Genomic DNA, 26,714 nt, shown 5'->3' with positions numbered 1-26,714 from the left:
TTTTAATGAGCATACATATCTCTCCTGATTTTTAAAAAATTTCTAGCTTCTGGTGGCTTTCTACATTTCGACTTTCCACTTGCTTTCTACATTTTTGGTACCAGAGTTCTGATAAAGAATCTTTATATCGCTGAATCAAACCTTATTCCTGAAGTTTTTCCTATTCTAGTACAGCAAGTAAGATTCCAGTTTCACACCTGCATCAGTGGTTTAATCCTAAATCATCCTTTATGAGCACAAACTGGTAAGACCTGCCTAGCCTGTCCAACTGTCATATCTTAATTCAGAAATCAGTTAGTGAAATGATGGCAGGAAAAAAATGATGCAGTATAACAGGAATGAATGTAAAAATTCTAGATTAGTATGAAATGCAGCACACAGTTAATGCCTGCATATTTGCTTGTCTCTTTTATACTTTTTTAGTGTAGCATTCTTGGAAATAACCTTAAAGACCTGGTGGATAAATACCAGCATTATGAAGATGCCTCATCTGGACTTTTGTCAGGTCTCCAAGCCTCTGAAATAGCTGTGAACAAACAACTATCAGAGCCAATCGCACTGGATCCCAAAAATCTCCAAAGACAACTTGAAGAAACCAAGGTGAAAAGCTTTGAAATGCAGCAGCACATTTGTCCTAAAAGGAACTGTTTTTTGTCTGGAAATCAGGATGATCTAATATAATCCAAGTGGCTGCAGGCCAAATTCTTGCCTTGCATGAGGGCATACAGCTTCTATGGTTCTGAGATTTGCCTGTTCAGAGCAATATCTGAAAAGCACTGGGTAAAAAAAAATGGGGTACGAAGATGCCATTAGCAGTGGTGAAAGCAAGATGTGTTTTCTATCTCTTAGCAAATGATAGGGTGAAATCTGGAAAGTTTTTGAACTAAGAAAGGATTTAGTGATTATGGTTTGCTGTCAGAATAAGGCTGGGATAGGGTTCCAGATAGAGCAGCCCATTTGATTGTGGTCAGTGACTCTTGATTTTTTTCTGTTCACATTTGTGTGTTACTTCATTATGAAAGGGCTCATACCAAGTGAACAGTGTGATGTGAGTAGTCTGTCTGCCTGTTTGAGTTTCACTATATACCAGTGCTATACTCTGCAGGGTATAGCACTGGTATCCTTCACTGCTATATACCCTGCAGAGAGTGAACCTAACATAATTTGTGTTGCACAGAAAAAGTGTTTTTTTATTTTTTGCCACTGAGGATGTAACTCGTGACTTTATGTAAATCTTAATATAGGCAAGACAAGTTAATGATAGAGCCTGTGAAAGTAAAACTCTGGATACCTCTATAAAGTGTAGGTTGGTAGGACAGCAAGTACATGGTGAGTAATATAGTTTCATACAGTCTTCATCTTTGAACTGACTATTATATTTTCGTAAACACATTCAATCACTTAAACTATAAAAAATGCAAGATTATTTGGTTTTTAGTGAGCAAGACTAATGGTCAGGCACTTCCTCCCTGTTTCGTCTGTGCTTGGTGAAGTATCAGTGCAGGTCAGACACACTTGCTATTGAAAAATCATAGTCAATGGCTTTTGGAAAGTACATGCCTTAACCATTTCCTTCACATCAGCCTGAGCAGTAGTTACCTTTAATCTATGGTATCTTTCAAATTGGCCACTGGAAAAGCCCAGCACTTTGATGCATGACAGCAGAAGGAGACAAATCACAGCCATGTTTAAGACAACAAAATTAAAAGTGCAAATTGTGAACTCCTGACAACTGAATGTTTAGGTACATTTGTGCTTCCAAGCACTGAAAGAGTAGGAGTAAAACCAATTACTATTTGAAGCTTCATTTAAACTTTTTGTTCCTTCTGCCAAAATGAATTATATTCTCTATAATGCAAATTTTCATGGATGTAATACAAAAGGAGCAAGTACTAGGGTTCTTTTTATGAAATGTCTACATGGATTACTTGCCACACAAAAGAGCACTCAATGGCTATGAGTTGGGAAGAAGGGAGAGGGTACAAAATGTCAAAAGATTCAAAGGAAGAGAAAAAAAAGGAGGCTGAAGAAAGCAAGCCAATTAATGAAAGCAAAACAAAGAGTATTTTAAGGAAGTCAGGTGTTGCAAGTTAAAGCTGTCCCTTGTAGCCAACACATGCAGCTGATAATCCAGCTAGACCCAGACCTTGGCAGCATGGTGCGGTCTAATCTTTTTATGGGGATTAACTGTTCTTCAGAATATTCTTCACTGCCTCTGGCATCAGCTTTCTTGCCTTCTGTTAGCATACAAGGTTTTCTGGTACATGTTTTTCTTTCTTTCTTTATTTTTCTTTCTGCACAAGTGCTAGCCTAAGCCTCTTCAGATCTCTTGGAGACTCATTGTGTCAAATGGGTCAGCAAGATGATGTACTGTGCTCTGGCACGCTCTTATGCTCTGGGTACCAGTGCTGAATAAGACTTCTGTGTGCTGGCAAGGCACATAGGATTACCTTTCCATTCATATATTCACTGAGTATCAATGAATATCAAAAAATAAATGAGACGTCCCTTCATTTTGGACTTGTCTAAGTTTCAAGTGAATCAATTAGCACAGAGGCCTGAAATAATTTAAAGATTATTTACCCTAAAGTACTCTTAACCACTAGAGAAATAAAACCACTAGAAATTGATTCAGCCTTACTGTTTTTGTTGACTCTGGAGAAAATCACGGCTGGGCTAGTCTCTGAACATGTGTTCCTTGGTTAGAGGGACAAACCTAGGCAAAATTCAGCCACACTGCTTCAGGGGTTCCTGACTGTGAAGGCAGTCATCTTGTTTCAAGCTATTCCTGTTTGTGCTACATTATCAGCCTGATCCTTTGTCAATACCACTGCTGGTTGAATGTGTAACTGCTGCTGTTGATTGTATGCTTTTCCCTCTGAATTGTCCTTAGATGCTCAGTTGAAAAATGTGTTTATAATGGTCTGTACAAAGGGTCTTTAGAAACAATTATTCAAAAGACACATTTGAAGTTACATGCCAGAAATAAGTTGGGTCAGACTAGTATTCTAAAACATAAGGTAAAAAAAATGGTGCATGAACTAAAACAAGGGCCAGAAGGTTAACAGCAGCCATAACCACTGGTCAGGATTTTTCTTAAGGAGAGGTCACAAATTGAGTTAGTTTATTCCCAGTACTGAGTTTAGGTTTTGTGACGTATCTCAAGTCTTGCTTATATAAATATCAACTGGAAAGCATAACTGATAATAGTGGAATTTTACAGGTTCTTCAGGGACAAGTGTCTAACCACCAAATTGCTGTAGAAAAACTGAAAAAAGCTGCTGAAGTGTTATTGGACACAAGGGGAGAGTTGGCACCAGACAAAGATGAGATTCAGAAAACACTGGGTAAAATATTTGCTTTTCTTAATGCCTTTTTTTTATCACTTGTGTCCGCATGCGTGTTCTGGAAGAGAAAAATTACAGAGCTTCCACATTCTTGTGTCACTGTTCAAGTCCATGTTTTGTTGAGTCATAAGTCATTACAACACAGTCATTTTATTGTTGGTCTCTCTCCTTCATGGATCCATATGCTTTTCACTGTCATTTCATTTTTTTCTTTTTACAGAAATAGGGATTGCTGAGCAGAGGTAGTGATTTGCTGAGGATCATAAATTCTCCAGAGAAAAATGACTCCAAGGACCCTGTTTACAAGCAGTCATTTGAAGTTTGTTTAGCTTAGGAATTACTTCCTTCTAACCTGTCTATGAAGGGGTTGACTTTGGCAGGCTGCCAGATGCCCACCCACCTTCTCTCTCGCTCTCCTTGCTCAAGTGGACGGGGTAAAAATTCAAATAGAAAAGCCCACAGGTTGATATAAAGATAACTCACTTTTTACTGTCATGGGCAAAATAGACTTGACTTGGCAAAAATTAACTCTCATTTATTGCCAAATAAAACAAGTTTGGGAAATGTGAAACAAAGACAAATTACAGCAACATTATCTCCCACTCCACTCTTTTCTCCAGGCTTACCATCACTCCTTCCTTCCCAACTAGTCCCCCTCCTTCCCTGCCAAACAGTGCAGTGTGGATGGAAAATGAGTGCTTGTGGTCAGTCTGTAATTTCTCTGCTGCTTCCTCCTCACACGTTTCCCCTGCTCTGGTGAGGGACCTCTCTGCAGGCTGAAGTCTTTCAGGCTAGTATTGTTCCAGTGTGGATGTAGGCTGCATTTCCTTCAGGAAATACCCACCTCCTCTAGCCTGGGTCCTCTGTGTGCTGCAGTGGGGTTCACTGTGGGGTTCCACAGGCTTCAGGGGAATCTCTGCTCCAGCACCTGGACCATCCCTCTTTCTTCTCTGACCTTCATGTCTACAGGGCTGTTTTCACACTTTCTTTTCCCTTATTTCTCAGTTCCATGCAGTGTTTTCCCTTTTCTTAAATGCATTTTTCCAGTGGCACCACCAGTTTGGCTGAGGAGCTCAGCTGTGCCCTGTGGTGGGTCAGCTGGAGTTGGCTGGAACCATCTGTGTCTTCCATGGGGCAGCCCTTGACCTCCTCTCACATGAGCCAAAAAAACTTGTCACTAACAAACCCTTACTACCACTAAAACCTTACCACCTACACCTAATACTCTTTCCTATCAACTGTGAGAAGTAGCACAGCATGACATTCACCTGTCACTCTCTGAAGTTTGAAGATGCTCTCTGTGTATTACCCAGTTATCTCTTCACAGAATCCCATAAGTGACTTGCAGAACAACAAAATAAAACAACGGTGGCTTGACTCTTTGGAGTTGGTGATAAAACTCTTTGGGAAGTACATGGAGCTTGTAGCTTTCAGAGAGTTATTTTGAAAGTGTTGGATGTGTGATGAAGAACCATCCAGAAGAACCTCTCAGATCTCATAGTAACATAAGAGACATAATTGTAGAAGAGCTGTCTTAATACTCTGCTGTTCTATTTCTTGGGAACAGTCAACAGCTGTCTTAAGCTAGAGCTACATGGAAACCAGTTTCTAACACTGGGAACTACAGCTGTATGCTATTCCCTCATTTCCCTTGTCCAATGTGTGTCTTGGCTCTGTTTGAAGTTGTTGGTCTTTGCCTCCACATTTTTACTGACTAAAGCTGACTTTTTATTTCTTCATTCTAATGTAGCAATTTTTGACTCAACTGGTGAGTGCTGGTGAAGTAAGCTAAAAGCTTAGTTTGGCTAGAAGAAGAAACTGAAATATATCTTCTCTTTATCAGATGATATTGTGGAAAGATATGACAATTTATCCAAATCTGTGAATGAAAGGAATGAGAAGCTTCAAGTAACTCTGACACGATCCCTAAGTGTGCAGGATGGTTTGGATGAAATGCTTGATTGGATGGAAGGAGTTGAAAAGAGCCTTAAAGAACAAGATCAAGTGCCTTTGAATTCTGCTGCTATTCAGGACATTATCAGTAAAAGCATTGTAAGTAGCATTCTTTGAAAAAAGAAAGTTGTTTGACAGTTCAGATTTAAAGAAAGAATTAAAATCTTAGGTTGGCATCTTTTATGGATTAAAAATACTTACTATAAAGGGCTGTTGTATGAAGTCAAACTGCTCATAAGGGTTTCTGTAGCTGAAATAGTTACACCGATGGTCTAGCTGTAGTGCTTTGTTGCTTTATGTGGTAGATGAATTTCACTTGTTAAAATTTAGTTGCAAGTAATACAAAGTAGTTCTTGTATGTTTCAGATGCTAGAACAAGACATTGCAGGTCGCCAAAGCAGTATAAACACTATGAATGAAAAAGTGAAGAAGTTCATGGAAACAGCAGATCCATCCACTGCATCCACACTGCAAGCGAAAATGAGTGAGCTTGCAGGACGGTTTTCTGAAGCAAGTAACAAGCATAGAGAGAAGCTTATGAAAATGGAGGAATTGAAGACTAAAGTGGAGTTATTTGAAGGTCTTTCAACAAAACTTCAATCATTTTTAGATGAGAAAAACCAGGCTCTAAGTGAGACAGAGGCACCAAGAAAGGATGTTAGTGAAGTGTCCCAGTACATGCAGGTACTCTAGCATTCAGTTTGTATCTGTTATGGGTTCTTAGTCTAACTCATCTAAGTGATTGGATAAAGAAAAAGGCATGTTGGTTTATTTTTTTTTCCCCAGCATTGGTTGGTTACCTAAAACCAAGGGCTTAATTTTAAACAAGTGATGGTAAAGTCTAATATGAAGAATGTAATCCTATTTTGCAGGAAGCTAGTGTAGAATTGGCACAACACAAGAAGGATCTGGAAGTTTTGAAGCAGCTCCTTGAAGAACTTTCATTCCATGCTCTTCCTGGAGATAAAGCACTGGTATCAGAAAAAGTAAATGCTTTGTCAAAGAAATTCAAAGAGGTAGAGGAGACAATAAAAGAAAAGTAAGTTCAATAATCAAAGTGTTTCCATTTTGGATAATAACACAGTGTGAATGTTGTGATTACTGCTATCCTTTCTATGCAATCTGAAGATATTGCAGTTGACCAGAGTAAATAAGGGATTTTTTTTCTTGCAAGGAAAATATTCAGTTGGAAAATGTGTCTGTAGTTAGTTTGTCTGGCCCAAAAGCTCTAAAAAAGGCCATAAAGATATGTAATTTTTCAAATTTTGTGACATTCACAGGATTCTTGGTAATTTTAAGAAAACCGTACTTCTCCCCTTCCGTGATAAAACATAAATTGCTGCTTGTGTGTATTGCTTTAGAGTACTATTTGGTATCAGGCTGCAAAGGGAAACTGGAGAAATTGTAAGAGATTCCATAGAAGTTACCTTTGCAGTAAGACTAGGTTTTGCACATTCTGCTTATATCCATAAAATTTGCTTTTTGACACTTAGAATTTAGGAACAGTAATATCAGCTTAATAATATTTGTTGGTTTGATTATTATAAGCAATACTGTTATGCCTTTGTCTTTAATTGTCTAGAGAAGAGGATGTATCATCTTGTCAGAAACAAATGGATGCTTTTGAGCTCCTTGTAGAATCATTGAAGAAATGGATAAAAGAGACAACAGAACGAATTCCAGCAGCACAACCCTCTCTGAATACAGAGGAGTTAAAGAAACCTTTGGAAGATACATTGGTAAGCCTTTGTAGAAGTGAAATCTGGCTGAGGGAAATAAGGCACCTCTAACTAATATTGAAATGCAGATTTAAGGTGTAAGCAGTGACAGTATTTGGGACTAGGGGTCTGAATTTACATTCCCATTTGCTTTTTTATAAGTTTGCAACAGATTCCCAAGCAGCAAAGTTGTTCCTTTCTGTACACTGATGTTCTTAAGTTTGAAGTCAGTTTTGTAATGAACAAATTACTATCTTTGTTAACCAGAGTTTAAAAGATGAATGGACATTAAAGGCACCTGAACTGCAGAAAATGAATAGCAGAGGAACTTTGCTGTGTAACTTAATCAGTGCTGTGACTTCTCCTGCAAAACTGAGAGCAGTTGCCAAATCAGGTACGGTTTTGTATAACCAGGTAAGCCTAACATTCCAAGAATTTTTAAAACCTTCAAGACAAAATTTTATATTGTTTCACCCTTGGATTAGCATTCTGAATATTATGGCTTGTGAGAAAGCACTTAGCCATGTCTCTTCTGACCATTGTTGGCTGTGATTCTGTTTAAACTGTCTAGCTGCTGTAGTAATTCAGCACAAATTCTCATTGTTTTACTCTGCCAAAATAATGTTAAAGTGTGCTGATGTAAAAGTTTACCATGTCCTAGAGTTTTTATGTAATTCCCAGATAGTGAATAAAATGAGAGTTTCACAGTTGCCTTCACCTCATCCCAGAAAGCTTCTGAGAATGAGAAATTGCCTTTTTCTGATCAGTGTTGGGTGCTTCACATATCCATCAAGTCTGCAAGCAGGAGAAATACACACCTTGCTTTGCAAACTCTGAAGTACCTGCACAGAGATACCTATTTAGTGGCCAAAAGGCTATTCTGTGACACCAAGCAAACACAGAAAGGTTTGCAGAGTTGTGGAGTTTTTGACAGAAGGGTAATGGGGAGATGGTTTATATAAAAAAATGAGCCTAGGTAAATGTACTCATCCTGACATATCATAATTAGTATTAGTCAGTGTTGTAGTTGAAACAACAGCACAGAAGGGAAACAATTTTGTATCTCAGCATGATTTTCCTGGGCCAAAATGTGTTTTTTGTCTAGACCTTCAGCTAAATTCTACTGGCAATCATAATTTAAAGATAGCAAATCTATTTACATTATTTTTTTTACTCTAGTGCTAAATATTAATTTGTTTTACAGAAACTAGTAATTCTGCCAAGTATCATTCCAGACATAGTTCAAGGACATTGAAGCATTTTAATGGCAATAAGCACATTTTCAGTCAATTCTTGAACTGACTAGGTCTGGAAATAAATTCAAGTGTGTTGGCCTTCATTGGTCATCTGTCAATGACTGGGAGGTTGGGGACTGACAGAGGATACCTATTGGCAAAAGTAGAACACTTTCTTTTTCATATCTCTTTGTAATAGCTGCCTCTGGTGTTTTTTGGGTTTGTTTTTTTTGTTTGTTTGGGGTTTTTGTTTGTTTTGTTTTGGGGTTTTGGTTTTTGTTTTGTTTGTTTTTTTTTTTTTAACTTTAAATAAAAATCTTTCAAAGAACATTTTGGAATCTTCTATGATATATTTGGGCTCATTCCTCTGCCTCTTTTCTACTCCTATGCATCCAGATAAAAAAATAGTTAAATAGCTATCACATAAGAGCAGCTATAATCCTCCAGACCAGAACATCTGCCCTCCTTGACAAGAGCTGTACTGTGTATCACTTTATTGCAGTTATAAATACCAGAGTCCAGCTAAAAGAGTGTGGAGATCTACAGGACTCTGCCTGGGGTCTGTGACTTCTCTTATCTGGTTTGTTTTCTCTTGCCATCCTCCAGCTGCCACTAACGTGGTCCTCACTGTCCAGCTGGTACTGTGCATAGCCTTTTCCAAGGCAACCATTAATCCTCCTCTGCTAATTGCTCTTCTGGGAATACATGTGTGAAGGAGAGCGGAAAGTGATTCTTCCTGCAGCTCTCTGCAGTGTGATCACGTGGCCCTGCTCTTTGGTCTGACTCCATTTTACAAAGCCCATTAGCTCTGGTTTCAGAGGCTCTGATATTATGGTTAATCAGTAGGGCTGCCTTGGTGAGTGGCTGCCTCAGAGTAAGGATTTCAGGTATAAGAGTGCCACATTGCAATTACTGTCATGGAGCACATGCTTCAGTCTTGCTTATGACAAGATAGGGAGGGATGAATCCAGTTGGTTTGGAGAGCTTTCTGTGCAGAGTTACAATGCACATAAACCAGAATCTTTTTAAGTTGGAAAAGACTCTTAATATCATGAGGTCCAAACACTAACTCAGCACTGCCAAGTGCAGCACTAAACCATGTCCCCAAGCAGCACATATACATGTTTTTAAAATACCTCCAGGAGCAGTATCTCAACCACTTCCCTGGTGGGTAAAGATGCCCTAAGTAAGCAGTGCCTTTGGTTGTGGTGTCTGCAATAAGCACTCTGGACCTCTTTGCTGTTTAATGTTTAGTGCTCTCCTCAGTCACAGCATTTGCCAGCTCGTCCTCTCCCAGGCTATATCCATCCCAGCTGGGTAAAACTGTGTTCTCAGTGGGGAACAATCTCCTTTGGGGGAGAGGAAGGAAGTGCTGTCAGCAATCTGGATGTGAATAGACCTCACAGCTAGGGCTGTGAATAGAGCTTTGGCCCTGGTCAGTGGTTTAGTACAGAACTGTGAGCAGTAGGACTGCTGATACACTGTACATATGAGCACCCTTGTAAGGGCACGCATGTACACCCCACCCACCAGGCACATGCTCTGCCTAGGTGACACCCCTTATGGTACTGGCTGGCTGGAGCTTCATTCTTGAGGTTGTAATGACAGCTATGGATCGTGCTGTTTTGAAGAGGAAATGAAGTGCTGGGGTTATGGTTTGAAAAGGCTCAGATAAGCAAGAGGCTTCATCTCTTTTGCTCCACAGGTGGCACAATTTTAAATGGTGAAGGAGGAGCTCCAGGAACTCAGGATTTCTTGAAAAATAAAGGTCAGTAAAAATTTCAGCGTGTGATAAAGAATTGTTCCTTGCCAATTACTGTTAAATGTGGAAGTATTTTTTAAATGCTGTGCATAAATCTGCCTGTAGCAGTCATTACTAGACTGAAATTTCACATCACCATCACATAAGACAATTACACTGACTAGGGCATGATATTATAGTAATTATAACAATACCTATCTTATTATTTTCTTTGAAGACCAACCAAATCTGGCCTTGTTTTCTGAATAAATATATACTTTTATAAATGTATATGGGAATGGCTATTTTAATATGAGACATAACTTTTGAGAAATACCTTTCAATGGAGATTGAAATTTTAACATCCATCAGTATTCACAACATGTGTATACACAAATATATATATACAAAGACATCCATTTTATATACATTTCTATCACTGTGACTGACTCTTTTATAGAAACAAAGGAATTTTTATGTAAGGACTTTATAGTAGCTGAACTGTAGCTCAGTATATTCAACTTTTGGTCATGGAATTGTTACTTAAAATACTAGAACAGCAATGGGTAGAAAGACTGAAACATGTCTGTGTTCTTGTATATATTGAAATAATTATTTCTGTGAAATAAGAAGTTCTTGCAAATAGGAACTTATATTAGCTCGTTCAGATGTAGTGTTGCCACATTTAGAATGGATTGGAAATAACTCTAATATATTCAGTTACTTCTTATTTAGGGGACTATTAGCTACTGTTCAGTACTGTTCACTACATTCAGTATTGTTTCAAGGGCTTGGAACTTCTAACAGTCTTCGTGCACCTCTTTTTACAGAACTGACAACTGTTCAACAAGCTATGTCTAATGTAAATCACAGCTATGAAGATTTGGGAGTTTTATTGAATGAAAAGATTTCAGAACTAGAAAGTATGCTTTCAAAAATGCAAAATATTCAGGAAGAATCAGCCTCAATGATGCACTGGTTGCAAAAAATGGACAAAACTGCATCAGACTGGGAAGCTGCTCCAACAGATAGTGAAGCAGTTAAAGCCCAAGTAGAACAACATAAGGTACTTTGTGCCTTCAAACAAATACTTTTTCTTGTGGTTATTAGGCAGATGCTATGAAGTAATTGATATCTCAGTCTAGCTTAATGTTACAGAGAGTATTTAAATGATCTTACTAAGCATATTAGTCAGGCTTAGAGCAAATCTGGCAAACTGTGTCAGTGGAGTAAAGGAACACTGTGTCAGAGAGAGTGAGTTTTGCAGGTCAGAAAATAATAATTTGTTGGACAGTTTGAATAGGTGAAACGATGCTGATTGTGCAATAAACTTTTTTAATCTCAGTGGTTTAGAGGTATATAATAGATTACTTTTAATATCTGTGTCCAATATATGTGTCCAAAAGCTGTTTCTGCAGCTGCTGGCTCACTGATGCTCCACAGACCTCCCGGTCTCTGCAGCTGCAGTGGCTTATGTCTCTTCCAAGGCAGTGTTTCTCTTCAGCAGCCCTGTCATGCTTGTTAAGTTATATAGCTGCACAACAGCCTCCTTGCCCCTTTATAATTGATATGAGAAAACCTCTGATTCAGCAGTAAGCTTCTGTCCTGTTTCAGCATTGGAGACATATGCTTCCCTAGCAATGAAGGACAATATTTACACATGTAAGGTTCATCTAGAAAGGGAAATGTAATGGATAGGGAAAATTCTGTTCTTGCTTGTGATTGTGTATAAACAAAGACAGAACTGGCTTTAACTGAGTTTCTTTTATATTTGGTGGGTCACCCTTAAAAATTAACCTGACTAGCTACCAACTTCCTCAGAGTTGGATAAAATCCAATCGTAAAATTCAGACTAAGTGTGAAAGAAAACCAGCTCTTTTTTCTTAACAGAGAATGTGTGAAGCTATCATGATCATCTAACCCGCAGTGTAGTAATAGAAAAGTATTCACAACTAGTTCAACTAGTTGGAAAACTGAGTGAGTGCCCAGGCAAGAGTCATCTGAGCACTGGACCTTTTACTAGGAGTTCTAAATCAAGTACAGTTTGTTCAGTGTTTATTTTTGTGAGTTTTGGATAATTAATAAGAAACATTCACTTCTGTCTGCAAGAACAGCATTAATTAGGATTTGCTGGAGTGTCTCAGGTTAGAGATCTCAGGTTCTCTTCTGTAAGGTTTACACTTAAAGCTCTGATTCTCTTTATGGGTTTAGGAGATCTACATTAATTTGTCTGTGATAGCAGGACTTCTGCTGAGGTAAATGAGGCCACACCATACCCCTCTCTGTCTGACCTAGCTGGGTCATTTCTGCTGTGAACTGTAGTTTGCATCAGTCAGTTTTCCTCCTGTACACAAATAGATTCAAAGTATATGTGGATATGATGGTACCTAGTGAATCTTACTTATCTGAATTCTTCTAGTTCTTCTTCACTTTTTCAAATTAAGCAATAATTATTAATATAATTTATATCTGTCAGGTTCTCTCTTCCAAAAAAAAAAAAGACTAGCAATATATGTCATTATAACATGTCTTGAGATTCATAGCAGAAAAGAAGTATGCATAGACTAGATTTTTTTTTTATCTTCATGTTTTGCATCTCAGTATTATGGACTGCAAACTTTACCATTCTTTTTTAGTGTCTTATTTATTTATTTTATCACCTAAATTTTCAGCTTTTTGAAAATGAATTAAAGCAAAGTGCAAATAAAGTGCAGGAACTGAAGGACAAAGTTACTGAGCTGTTGGAGAAGAACCCTAACTCTCCCGAGGCATCTAAGTGGAGACAAACGTTGGATAAAATAGGTATTTCAGTAAAGCTATATTATAGCTCAGACTGATTTGGAAGTTGTTTTATTATGACTTTTTAAATTTATTACCAATAACAAGTATTTTTAATACCTTGTTTCCTCTTCTTAAATTCTGTGGAAATGACTCCATTTGCAAGCATGTAGATCTGAAGTAATTCCAGTGATGTCCATGGGCTTTGAATTTGTATTAGTGCACAGGCTATAGCTTGACTCCCTGTTTGAAAGGCTTTGTCTTTTTCAAACAATGTGCAGCTAAAATTTGACTGGCTAGTTACAAGCAACATATATATTTTGTTCTTTTTACAAAATATAACAGATTAAGGTGATTCTAATTTCATGTAGAAAATGGCTTCAGTTGTTGATAGTGCTCTTCTGCATTTTCCCCATGAACTAGTGTCTTTTGGCATTTTGTGGGTTTGGTGGTTTTTGGCTGTTTTCTAAAACTGTATAAATGCTGCTAAATTTTTTTTAAGAAGCCAATGAAAATAAAGAAGATGACCATGCTTAGTCAATAGATTTTGAGATATTACAGCACCTAATTGTCACGAGCTTTTAAAAATTGTTTTTATGTTAGGCATATTTTAAATAAATTAAGGTCAAGAGCATGGTATGTCAATCTTGTTTCATAGTGGTAGGCATTTCCATTGCTGCACCTACAGTAATTCTGAAGCTGAGAATTTTTCCAGTATGTCCTGCTTGTAAGTGAAACTCTGAAAAGTTTAAGTGGCAGGTAAGGTCTCCAACAGACTCTTAATAGTGTTGAAAGGGGATTTATACAGAATGAGCACAGGAAGCAGCAAATGGAACTGTAAAACACAGGGATGAAGATCAGGGACAGAGAGAGTTAGCAAAATACCAGAGCTGACTGAGCAAGCACTGACAGTATCACAGAGGGGAAGGGGGAAGTTACAAGATTAAGACTCAAAGGCTGCTCTGGAAGCCACTTGCCATAGTGGAAAAGACCACAGACTGGCGAGGTGTGAACCTAAGCTCACACAGTGCTTTTGAAATACCTCTATGCAGAAGTGTTGTCATTGCCCATCATTAGGTACCCGGTTTAGATGTTTTAGATGAATGCTTTTAGATGAATGATACGGACATTTGAAAGAGTTAGGCTTTTTCAGAAGGCTGTTGAGAGTTCAAGGCTAATTTTCTGCTTCTGATCACCCCTGAAAACTTATGAGGCTTTATTATTGAATAAGCAGGGATATTTGCCTATCTAAATCAGATACCTGAGTAACTGAGTAGAACACTTTGCCTTCCATAGAGACCAAAGCCTAAATTTGGGGGTATTTCATTTAGTAATATTCTAGTATAATTTTATTACGTGTGGAATATTCATTGCTCTAAAAATTCCACACATGGCTGACTGTCATCGAAGTGCATGTGGGTCTGACTTAAAAGATGTTATTTGCAGAGTCACTGCAATAAGGCATCTGGAGTTAATCAGCACGAAGCCTTATGAGAGAGCTCTGTTTATGTTTCATATGTAGTCTGCTGTCTCACAATCCATCTGCTAGAGCATGCATGCAATATGTTAACATTATCATTGCTAGATTCCAAATGGAAAGAGCTCAATCAAGTTACATCTGAGAGACAACAAAAACTGGAGGAGTCTTCAAATTACCTGATCCAGTTCCAGACAGCAGAAGCTCAGCTAAAGCACTGGCTTGTAGAAAAGGAGCTAATGGTCAGTGTGCTGGGACCATTATCAATTGATCCTAATATGCTGAATACACAAAAGCAGCAGGTTCAGGTGAGTAGTGCCAACACACATTATTGATTTAAGTTTCTTCTGCCTTTTTGCTATTAGCAAAGTACTATTTTGCATCTAGAGCAGAACATAGTTAGTATAAGCCATTAGATTTGTTTATCTTTAGGTATCAGCTTACATCATACTTGACTACAGTAATTACAAGAAAAAATTATCATAAGAGTGAAAAGAGATCAGAACAGGTAGAGAAAAATGTTGAGGAGACATTGATCAATATCAGTATTGTTTAAAATGAAGTATTTGAAACATGAACTATGATCTAATACTATGTGAAATACTATGACTCAATATTGGATTGTAAGTGCTTCAGAAGTCTAGACAGATGGCATAAGACTATCATGTATCACTTCACAGTCCTTAAAAGTTCAACCTAATTGACTTAGAAAGGGTTTGGAATGTTCTGTAAATTAAAACCATTATATTTGTCCCTTCTTTTGCAAGCACTGTGACTTACTGTCAAAAAGAAAAACAACTGAGAACCAGTGATATAAACTTAGAAGGTCTTACACTACACATCCAGTCATTTTGTGAATTAGCCAAATAGTCTCTGTTCTGTTATAAAACATTGCAATATTATGTCAGAATACACCTTCTTTGAAGTTCTTTCTTAAGACAAATATCAAAACTGTGTAGGAAAGAAGATGCTACTTGAAACTAAACAGCACTTACTTTGCTTGGTGTGGTTACTTAATTACTGTAGTATTAACAGAATTCTCTGTTTACTTGTATCTCCTGTTTGGATTTCTATTAGATGATGTGTAAATTCACCTCATTTCTTTCTGTTTCTTTGATGTAGATACTTGGAAACAACACAGTTTATGTTGAAGGCACATTTATTTCACTGGCTTTTAAACTTGGATTCACTCAATAACAGAGCTTAGCTACAACAAATTCTACATGATTTTTTGTCAGAAGCACTTTTTTCTCATGAAATAAATCCTTTTTAAAATTCTCTTTTTTTTTTCCCTAGATTTTGCTCAAAGAGTTTGACACCAGAAAGCCACAATATGAGCAGTTAACTATGGCTGGGCAGGGGATTCTGGAGAGACCTGGTGAACATCCACCCTCACATGAAATTGTAAAAGAGCAACTAGCAGCTGTGGCACAAAAGTGGGACAGTCTAACCAGCCAGCTGAAGAAGAGATGTGACCGAATTGACCAAGCCATTGTGAAAAGCACAGAGTATCAAAGTTTACTCAGAAGTCTCTCTGATAAGCTAAGTGCCTTGGATAGTAAACTCAGCAGCAGCCTGGCTGTGAGTACACAGCCTGATGCTGTGAAACAACAGCTGGAAATTGCTAAAGAAATGAAGGAGGAAATAGAACGGGAAATGAAGAATATAAATGCAGCACAAACTCTTTGTGAAGAGCTGTCAACACTGGTTGGGGAAGAGTATTTGAAAGCAGAACTTACAAGACAGTTAGATGGCATCTTAAAATCATTTAAGGATATCGAGCAAAAATCAGGTTAGTATTTATTTAAAGAAAAACAGTAACTAAGGCATAAAGTAAGGTAAAAGTTTGTAACAGAGGTGAACTGAGCCTGGTGGCAGCTCTCTATCCAGTCCAACCCCCAAGCAGTTTTATATTAGAATTTAGAACAATCCCAATGCCTTGAAAAGGTAAGAACAATGCTTGGAATCTCTAGTGAATGGTTTAGGAGATAACTTGGAGTAAAATAAGAAGGCTATTGTTATGTCTTCCTTCAGGTGCATCTTCACTGAATTAGAAATTAGAAGACCAAAAAAGGATGCTGTTCATTGAGCTACCAGCTTCATAGGGGCAGAGTATAAACCAAAGCAATAATTTTTAGGCAAACACCAGTTGATGGCTTAGTGAAACGCAGTGGTATATTCTATAAAACTGCCTGTGACAGAAAGGGGCTGGTAGTCTGCAGCCTTTCCTTACCTTGTGAACAACAGAACTGAGCAAGTAATACATTGCAAGTGATATCATACTTTGTTCTCCCTGTCAGCCTCAGTTTTGGGTTTTTCATTTCCTCTGGTCATGAGGAACTTCAAAGAATCTCCCTAGGAGGATGTATTGCCTGTAGGCCATGAGTTAGACACTACTGGGTTATACCACTTAATATTCCCTGTGCTTACAGTGCCTAGTACCATGAATCACAATTCTGTGTTTTTTACCACTAAAATCTGCTTAAATGGGATCCATGTAGACCCAGACTGGATAAGCTCACCTCATTTGATTCATGTCCTATTGCCTTCTGTATTACAGGAATGAGTCAGCCCCTTGCAAGAAACTTGGTTGTCTGCCAGTCAAACTCCACATACTGGCTTTCTTAAAATTAATGATCATGCACAATACAATCAATATTAGGTTTTTTTTTCACTGAATACTAGCAGGTTCTGCTAATGAACCTCTGTGCTGCATTCTCCTTTGTAGATAACCATGTTCAGCAGCTTCAGTCAGCGTACGCCACTTCTCATCAGTTCCAGCAGATGTCGAAGGACTTTGAGGCCTGGCTAAGCAAAAAGAAAGAAGAGCTGAACCAGGCTCGTCCTGTGTCAGCCAAACTTGAGGCCTTGCAATCACTAATTGAAGAACAGAAAGATTTTAAGAAGACAATGACCGATCAGATTAGTTCCTATGAAAGAATTCTTGCAGAAGGAGAAAGTCTCTTACAGAAGACTCAAGGAGATGACAAAGCAGAGTTACAATCCCAAATTGCCACACTCAAGAATAATTGGGATGAAATGAATAAAAAGGTAAAAGGAAGGGAAGATAAATTAGCAGATTGTCTGGAGAAAGCACTTAAATATAAGCAGCACATAGAAAATCTGCAGCCATGGATAGAGAAGTGCCAAAGCAACCTGTGTGAATTAAAAGTTGGCATAAACCCTGTGGAAATAGAGGATTCTATTGTTCAGGTGAGGGCATGGCAGAAGGACCTGGATAAACACCACGGGATGGTGGAACTATTAAATAATTCTGCTGAAAGTTTGCTCAATGCAAGTCAAACAGATAAAGAAATTGTTCAAGAAGAAACTAAGGTGCTGAATCAGAATGTGAAAGTGGTTACAGAACAGTTACATAAGAAGAGAGAGTGCTTGGAAAATATGGCACAAAGACTGAAAGAGTTTCAGGACTCATCCAGGGAAACTGAAAGACAGCTTAAAAGTGCCAAAGAGCACCTGGAAGCTCATGACTCACTTGGACCTCAGTCATTCAGTAACAAACACCTGACAATGATGCAGGCCCAGCAGAAAGCATTGCAAGCTTTAAAGCCTCACGTTGATTTAGCAAAAAAGCTTGCCCAAGACCTGGTGGTAGAAGCTTCTGATTCAGCAGGTGTTTCTGACCTCTTACTCCAAGCTGAATCTTTGGAACAAGAATACACTGCAGTGAAGCAGCAGGTTGAGGATAGGTGCTCATTCCTAGAGACCAAACTTCAGGGAATTGGCCATTTCCAAAACAGCATCCGAGAGATGTTCTCTCAGTTTGCAGAGTTCGATGATGAACTTGATAGCATGGCTCCAGTGGGGAGAGAGCTCAAGGTACTGCAGTCACAGAGAGAGGACATAAAATGTTTCATGAGAAAGTTGGAGGATCTTATAATGAATAATGAAAATGCTAATAAAAACTGTAAAATTATGCTAGCCACAGAAGCTGAAGCTTCTCCTGATCTTGTTGGTATAAAGAGAGACTTGGAAGCTCTAAGTAAACAGTGCAACAAGCTAAAAGACAGAGCAAAAGCCAGGGAAGATCAAGTGGAGGGCACTATTTGCCGTGTTGAGGAGTTTTACACTAAGCTAAAAGAATTTTCCACTCTGCTTCGGAGAGCTGAAGAACATGAAGAGTCACAAGGTCCTGTTGGAATGGAAACAGAGGCTATCAATCAGCAGCTGAATACATTCAAGGTAGGAAGATTGCTTTATTACTATTATAAACTATTTTACCACAATACCATTTTATTAAACATCATAGTGAAAGAGCCTGGTTAAGTGTAGACCTTAGAAGAGTCTTGTTTCACAGCAGTCTGTTCTGCCTGTATACATTTTATCTGTTTTAAATGGGGATCTTATGCTCCAGAGAAGCTTTCCTTTGCTACAGCCTGGCAGACATTGGGAATTTTACATCTCAGCTCCCAGTTCTTGCACCCCAATTCCCTCTTCACCTCACTTCACTATCTTGTTATCTTCTGTAATCCATCTGCCTTTCTGTTTTTGAGAAACTGCATATTGTCTCTATTTGATGTCCATGTATTACACAACTTTCATCTTCACAGTGGTGTGAATTTTAGACTCCAGTGTTCACATACCAGCCCACATTCACTTTGCTCATCTGAATAGTTTAGGTTTTTTCGTGTGCATATACCTTTCTGCATATGTAGGTTTAAGATGTTACCTTTTGCCATTTTCTGTTCTGATACACTGGCCAGTTTTACCTCACTGAATTCCACCCTTACCTAGAAACATCCTAATAAAAACAAAACAGGCAAAATAATCCCCGTATGATATTGGTATTTTTCGGTAGCATCCTTATCCAAAATGCACTCCAGAGCTTCTGTGTCTAGCTTTTTTAATATGCCGGCTAGCAATCCATGTCCAGCTCAAAGAAATGCATTGCAGTGATAGTGAGTGTTAATTGAGCTTTGCTGCTGAAATAAGTACAGATATTTGCTTGGATTAGGTTACAAGAAATGAATTTCCAGTGGTCACCAGAATGATTTATAGATGTCAGCGGTGTTCGAAAAAGATCATAAATCTCCAAGTGGCTATACAGTAGCACTGAATATTCTGAACAGCTTTGGTTTCATTCCAGTATAATATTGATTCAAATGTTTATATGACTTGTACATTAGTTGACACTTGATGATAAAGCCAAACCTTCATTGCAGGATTTGATAAGGCATGCTGTCAAAAATTTCATGACCTTAGAAAAGAGTCATTATGTGGCTGGCCAACAGAGGGTGCATTTTGCTTGTTTAAGCCATATTGGAAATGAAAATTAAACCAGAAAACTTTCATCTGGGAATTTCAAACGGAAGTTACTGTGAGTTCTGGTGATCTTTGAGAACGCGTAAATAGAGACAAAAATCTTGAACAAATAGTTACATTATGAGAAGATTCCATTAGACTGAGAGGATTAAAATGGTAGGCCAGTCTATCCTAACAAGTCTATCTCAAATTAAAAGAGAAACAAATGGCTTTTCTTTGTATATGGTTAGTAAAACACTTGGGATATTGGAAAATAGCAACAGCTCCTGCTGTGAAGGCTCTTGCTTACGTTGACTGTACAGGAATTCAGTTGTAGCCAGTTCGGGATCTCTGATTTCACCACATTTCTTACATTTTCAAACATTAGGTGCAGCTTCAGGTCTTTGTTAATATGTATTTTACGCAATGAATTGCATATGTGTTTTACTATAAAGAAAAATGTTTCTGGAGTGTTAGAAGCTGATGAGCGGATGGTAGGAAAATCCAGTTCCCTGTGTGTTGTCCCAGTGTTGTCGTTCACCAGGGCATTGGACACAACACAGCAATTGAGCAGTTTGGGAGTGAGAGTGACAGCATCCCTGGTAACACAAGAGCTTATGTGGTAAGGAGACAAAAAAAACAAAACCCTGGCGAGACATAAAGGAGAACAGTGATAGCAGCATGTTTATATCCAGAAGTCTGCTCTGAGATTGTATTTATATGAGATATTTATAAGCTCAGAAATGTGTTTTGCTTGAAGCAACTATTCTAGGCCATGCTTTTGCTTATGATTAAAAACACAATGCCATTAAACAGGAGGTGAAGAATGATGAAAAAGTGAAGGGATTGTTTAAATAGAGACGCAAATGCAGAAATAAAACAGCAGAGTGATGAGCCTTTGAAGAAAGGAAATAGGGAGACCAGAGTGGGAAATTTTTCTAAGTGAGAGCGTAGTTAGTGAAGAGATACTGAGAGCAGGAGGATAGGGATCAACTCTCCTAATGCTTGGTGTCAGTGCTACTGCAGCATATCAAAATTACAGAAAGTAATCTATCTGTTTATACTCTTTGCCCTTCCAGAGAACAGTTCTACCTGAGGCAGCAAACTGGAGGGAGACTGGATCCCACAGATCCTGCTCCACTCGTGGTGTGTTTGTGTTTGCTCTCATGTTTGTGCACGTACGCAAACACATACAACCTGAAAATGTGGCTGTGGCCACAAAACCACCGTCTGGCTCCTTCTGTCTTTAGGTTCTGTGGTCAGCTACAGTCAACTTCAGTTCCTCAAGAGTAAAGCAAGAGAGTTCTTTGTTACAGATCTATTTAACATGAAATCTTCACTCTTTAGGGAAGGATCTTGTGTAATGGGCCAGAGGTGGTTTTTGTGGTTTAACCAATTTTTATGTACAAAGAGTTAGAGCTGCATGCATCTTCTTGGCATGACATTAAAACACATAGTGTTTTTTTAAAAGATAAACTGGCTTGGAGTTGTATTTTATATATATATATATTTGAAATGCATATGCATACTTGTTTTATTTATATTTCTTTGTAATGTGCTTATTCCAGTCAGTATAGAGAGTTAAGTTGAAACTAGTCGCCGTCAGTGTTAAATTTTAAGTAGTTGTCATCAGTGTTAAACTATATTTATTTACAGTGCAGTTATAAAATTTGCTTTCTGTAAATGAAAATTTTCAGAGCAGTTCATTTCAAAGTAGAACCATGACTCTTACTTCACTTCAGGAAGAGTATAATCAAATGAAGCATTTATCTCAATTAATATAAAATACACACAAAAAAGTACTAATTAACTTGGCTTTGTAAGACACTTTGTACCCCAAAGTCTGTATGCAATGTGTAGATTAGTCCTGAAAGGAAATTTCAGTAAATTAGGTTTGTTAAGGTACACTGAGTCCACCACCATTCTTCAAAAGCAAAACAAAAAGAATTGTGCAAATGGACTCAGCCAAACACTCTGGGTTTGAGTAGCTGCACATTGCTAGAATGTTTGCAGTTGGAGAAGCATTTGCAGCTATTTTCTCTCTGAAATAGAGAAAGAACTAAAAGTTGAATTATTTTATGTCATTCTTCTTAGTAAAACCAACAGGCCACTGTTACAGCTTTCATGAGTATGTGGTTAATTTGATTTTTGCTTTTATTTTTGGATTTAAAGTAGATATAGTCATTAGAGGTTGCCTTCTAATTGGACTTTATGGGAATTTTTAGGTAGCCTGAGTATTCCTGCCAATGAGCTTGAACCAAGATTTTAATTGGCTTATGTTATAGAACCACAGAATTGTTTAGGTTGGAAAAGACCTTTAAGAACATTGAGTCCAATGTTAACTCATCAGTGCCAAGTGCACTGTTAGCCATGTCCCTAAATGCCACATCTGCGTGTCTTGTTAGTTATGTAGAAGGTGTCAGTCCTCTGATTTTTGCTTTGAAGACAAATAATGTTGGAGGCATAATCAGAAGTTTCTCTTTAAGTTTCTCTTTGAGCTAAGTGCTACACATTCCATGAGCGGTTTACAAACCCTAGAATAAGATACTAAAATCTTCCATGGGATTTACTGCAGTTAAGGTCTGTATTGAAAAGCAAAGGCAATATAAGCAAGTATGAACATTTTTAAGAGTTGCATTTTGAAAGTAACTTACATGTCATGCAAAAGTCTTCAGCAGAAACACTGAATAATAGTTAACTATTTTTAAACTGTTAAAATAATGTTGCTGTTGAATAAATACAGACCAATTTCAACTATACACTTCCCGTACAAAATCATGCAGCACTTTCTGAATTCAGCAGGGATCTATCTGGTTTTGGTTGTTTTGGGTGAAAATAACCATGGATGACAAGACCTTTCATCAAAAGTATCTAAAATTCTTTTTGCATCTTTACCGTTATAGTATATTCTCTGCTAGAGAATCCAGAGTTGATTATCTGGCATAATCCAAATGGTATATGGCTGCTCACCAGAGAGGAGGAAGAGAGAATTTGTTTTGCATGACCTTAGTGTTTTGATATGTAGCTGACTGTTTATTAAGTAAATCAATAAACATAAAGTGTGGTATGTTTGTATTTCTTGCATACAGTGTATCCTGCTTGCTGCTTAATGCAGAAAGCTTAAGCTGATTGTAGTGAATGCACGGTGTTAAGTTTCAGCACTAAGTGCCTTATGCTGTCCTTAAACTGAGATCTGAATCGTCCCTAAAACTGATGGCTGCTGTCACACCAGCAGGCTCAGGTCGTTAGGGGTTTGGCTTCTACTGGAGTGGAGCTGCTCGGTCATGGCAACTCCTCCTGTGCTGTTGGCAAGTTACCTGTGAGTCTCCCAACCCTTCCCCTCCGTGATTATGAGCTAGAAGTGTAGGTGCAAAGTGTTGAACTGTATCTACAAGATGTCGATTTCCAAAACTGGCATCTTTGTCCTGATAGGCTGGTTTAGCCTATCCAACAAATCCCACAAGGTAAAAAAAATAGTCTCTCGGATATAGGGATATAGTTAGGGTTTTCTCCCCCAATATTTTAATCTTCCTTTCAGTGGGAGGTGGATTCTTTAGGAGCGGCTGCCCTGTCAGCCAACACCACCTTACGCTCTTGAGTCAGGGCCAGTGACCAGACTGAAAATAGTCAAAACTGGACTGAACTTGGCATGTCAGGTGGAGCAATCTGTGACTATTCCAACACCTCATCTAAACACTGGGCGAGTTTGGGGGATTTCTTTTTTTTTCTTTAAGTAATACAGAGGTAAAGTTTCGGTGTAACTTTGGAAAGGAAGCCTCCATTGAAATGACTGCTTCATGAGACGGGGCGACGGCGTGCGGGCGCGGCTAAAGCGCCGCTTCCTCCCCTTGCCAGAGTTTCTCCCGGGAGGGCGGGCGGCCGGAGCGGTGTCGGCCGCTCCCCCGGCGCTCCGGAGCGGGCTGCGGCGGGAGTGATGTCACCGCCGGGCGGGCGGCGGAGCCTCCCCGCCGCCTGCCCTCGCCAGCCCCCTGCACGGCACCGAGCGAGCAGCGAAGGCGCGGGCGGCTGAGGAGATAAGGAGGCGGCGGGGAGGGCCGGAGGGAGGGGAGCCCCCGGAGCGGCGCTCCGGGCGCGGGCGGGCCGGTGGCAGATGTTTGCTGAGGAGCGAAGCGGGGCGTTCCTGGCGGCTGGAGCGGGGCGAGCCGGGGCGCTGGGCGGCCGCGCCGGGCGGGACGCGCCGGCGCTGCTCGGCGGGGGTTTCCCTCCCTCGGCTCCTCGGCAGCTGCGCCTCAGCGATGAGGAGGAGGCGAGGGCAGCCCGCTAGCTGCGGCTTGTAGTCGGGACCTGCCGAACGTAAACCTGCCGTGCCTTCGGGGAACGCGCCACGCTTGCTCGGCTCTGCAGCTGCCTTAAAGAGCTCTCCAGGATGGCATCGGGAAAATCGGTCTGAAACGCTCGTCTTCCGACGGTCTGCTCAAAGGACGCGTTGGCTTGGCTGCTAGAAAGTGATGTTTTCCTGTGGGACTTGTGGAAGCACCGCGAACAAGCCTGTTACAAGAGGAGGATAAGCTGCCTTTCAGATCAAGGTTATTTATAGCTACTGCCAAAAAAGTAAAGGGCTGTTTTATTATTCTTACTGCTCTGGATTTAACTTATTTCCCCCCACCCCCCAGGATTTTCTCCGTGCCTTGGTCAGGACCATACAAGTCACTGTGGATTCTGTCTTTTTAAGCTGCCACACCGTGTTTTATTTATAAAGGAGATGGGACCCTGCAAGCCAGCTAAATGGATTAGAGTTAAGCAGTCATGTACAGAAGATAATGTACTGCCTTCTGTAACACTTGTTCATTTGAAGGCTTGTTTGGGAGATTTCAGATACAGATTCTGACCTGGAAAAGTAAATGAAGCCTTCCACTGAGTATTTGACATATTTGGCTACTGCTGGTTTCTGCTGTACTTTGTTTTTCTGTGACATTGGGACATTCCTGTTACTTTCTTACTGAAGCACTTTATATTTTGGGGGGTGGAAAACCTCATATCCAGGTAAAGTCAAATTTAAACAGATGCACTGATTATGAATGACCTCAACCACTTCATATCTTATGATGTATATTTTCGTATCTATGCATCTTATGCTAAGGGCAAGTTTACTATTTCTTCAGATTGGTAGCGTTTTTTAAATGTTTGTCCTGAATCTGTGAAAACGGAGGTATACTTGTGTGAATATTTTCAACATGGGGAAGCCACTTAGCAGGCCAGACTGTCTACGTCAGAATCCTCCATGTGTTGGCAAAGGGGAAGAAGATGAGGATCTAAATATTGAAGACTGCTACGTTCCCCAGAGGTCCATCTATGACACTGTGCGGCTGAATGAACAGATCGATTCAGGCTCCAAGGGCAGCCTCTCCTCGAGGCACTTCACAGACCGGACCCTACCCTACAGTCACAGAACACTGGACATCAGTACTTTGTGCTCCAATGGTGCCCTTACTTCTTCCAGTGTTTTTGAGCTCCGAAGCCGTGAAGCTAACAAGTTAGATGAAAAAATGATCTTTGATGCTCTTAAGCTGAACAGCGATATAATTCGGACAGCTGGGTTACCCAAGGTGAAGTCTCACACCGAAAAGAAGGAGCATAGACGGTCGTGGAGAATGCTTGTTCCACCCAGCTTTCCAGATTACACTAATAGAAGTGAAAGCTCCTTTAATGAAACTGCTGACCTGTCAGAGGCAGCTAGACTGGGCAAATGCAAATGGGGTACGAATTCTCTTACCTCGGAAGAGGATGATTCTGGTTTATGCAGCCCTCCAACAGAAAGGGAAGAAAAACAAGATACACCGTTAGCAGGGGAGCAGACTCAAATACGAAGTCTGTCTTCTGCAGAAGATATCCATGTAGTAGGTCAGTTCAGACCATATATCCCAGCAATTTGCAGAGAGCAGCAGACCCCGCTGCTTGCAAGCACGAGTCTCCCTGTCAAAGAAAACTGCAGACTGGCTTTGCATGACATTTTACCCTCTGGAAAAGTAAAACAAAACGATGCCCAGACATGTGAGAGTGATCAGGAAGAGATGGAGGGGAAATGCTCTCACTTACAAGGTTTCAAAGAGAAAATTCTGTCACATGAAGATCCTCTTCAAGGTGATGGAAGAAGTATTACCCCTGACAAAAATGAAGTGGCAAATGCATATGAAGTTCGTGAAAAAACTAAAATACAAGTTGAAACAGTAGAGGAGGATTATGTGGATGATGTATCTCTTCATGGAGATATTTATTACACGAATGCTGCTGTAAATACTAGTGACTTGGATTTTGGAAAATATGAAATTTTATCTGATACGGAGGAATGCAGTTTAGCATGTACAGGCTCAAATGAAATGGCATTTTCTGTTCAACAGCTTGAGTTAGATAGCACTGTAAACTGCCCAAAAGTTTTCTCAGAGAGAAGTAAAGGCAATATCTGGACTGCTGGCATCCAAGACACATTGGATACAGTCTGCAATGGCCTCTTGTCCAACAAGGTAACTAGAAAAAAAATCCATAGATTTGTGAAATAGCTGTAGTGTAACCATAAAGATACTTATTTAAAACTCTTTAAGTTTTGCCATCATTGCAAAATTGTAACTTAAAAAAAAAATTAATTAGGCAGATGCAGTGATCAGCGCCAATTGCATAGCACACATGGGGCATCCACTGACTGAAATAGTCAGTGTGGGAAATGAACTGGGGGCAAAGTCTGAGGGGGTGATTGTTACTCCAGCTGCTTGGAGCAGGGTTGTTACTGCCCAGCTGGTGCCTGTTGCTCCCGATGTGGAATGCCTCCTCCATGCTCTCTCTGGGTGCGCGGTGTCTGCGCCGAGTGCGGTCGCAGGCAATGCCATTCAAGGGCAGCTAGGGCCATGTGTTCATGAGCAGCCTTACTCATCAAGGTATAAGCAACAGTATCAGATGGTTGTGGTTTCCAAAGCAGGCAGATTAAAGGCTCACTGCCTCTTCTGAAAGATGCCTTTTGCATTTGCGTGCCAGAAAGTAGATCTGACGTTACGGTAGTATTTTTACAAGCACAGGATCTTGCAGTGCTTTGTGAGTGGTGGATGAGGTAAGAGAGTAAGGGAAGCTTTGTAATAAGGAAAGGGTGTTTGCCGGGTCTGTAATTTTTTTCTTCCCACTCTGGTTGAAATCTGAGATACTTCAAGCTTTGTTGCTAAGTTGTTCTGGTAAACTTTAGCCTCAGCAATAATT

The 26,714-nt window shown here is 39.5% G+C and overlaps 1 protein-coding gene across 39 annotated transcripts in view; it reads left to right on the top strand.

The window, feature by feature from the left end:
* The window catches only part of DST (dystonin), a 289,183-nt gene that overhangs the window by 196,948 nt on the left and 65,521 nt on the right, over positions 1–26,714 (top strand). For all 39 annotated transcript variants that reach the window (XM_038134003.1, XM_038134007.1, XM_038134006.1 and 36 more), the window contains 13 exons: positions 424–600; positions 3,224–3,347; positions 5,191–5,399; positions 5,667–5,984; positions 6,173–6,339; positions 6,883–7,039; positions 7,286–7,412; positions 9,959–10,021; positions 10,825–11,060; positions 12,667–12,796; positions 14,358–14,557; positions 15,546–16,041; positions 16,978–18,452. In XM_038134003.1, the coding sequence (XP_037989931.1) occupies positions 424–600; positions 3,224–3,347; positions 5,191–5,399; positions 5,667–5,984; positions 6,173–6,339; positions 6,883–7,039; positions 7,286–7,412; positions 9,959–10,021; positions 10,825–11,060; positions 12,667–12,796; positions 14,358–14,557; positions 15,546–16,041; positions 16,978–18,452 (3,879 nt within the window). The remainder of the gene's footprint in view (positions 1–423; positions 601–3,223; positions 3,348–5,190; positions 5,400–5,666; positions 5,985–6,172; positions 6,340–6,882; positions 7,040–7,285; positions 7,413–9,958; positions 10,022–10,824; positions 11,061–12,666; positions 12,797–14,357; positions 14,558–15,545; positions 16,042–16,977; positions 18,453–26,714) is intronic.

Source organism: Motacilla alba, chromosome 3 (genome assembly GCF_015832195.1).
Source record: "Motacilla alba alba isolate MOTALB_02 chromosome 3, Motacilla_alba_V1.0_pri, whole genome shotgun sequence".
Classification (NCBI taxonomy): Eukaryota; Metazoa; Chordata; class Aves; order Passeriformes; family Motacillidae; genus Motacilla; species Motacilla alba.
This window is presented reverse-complemented; position numbering and strand designations above follow the sequence as displayed.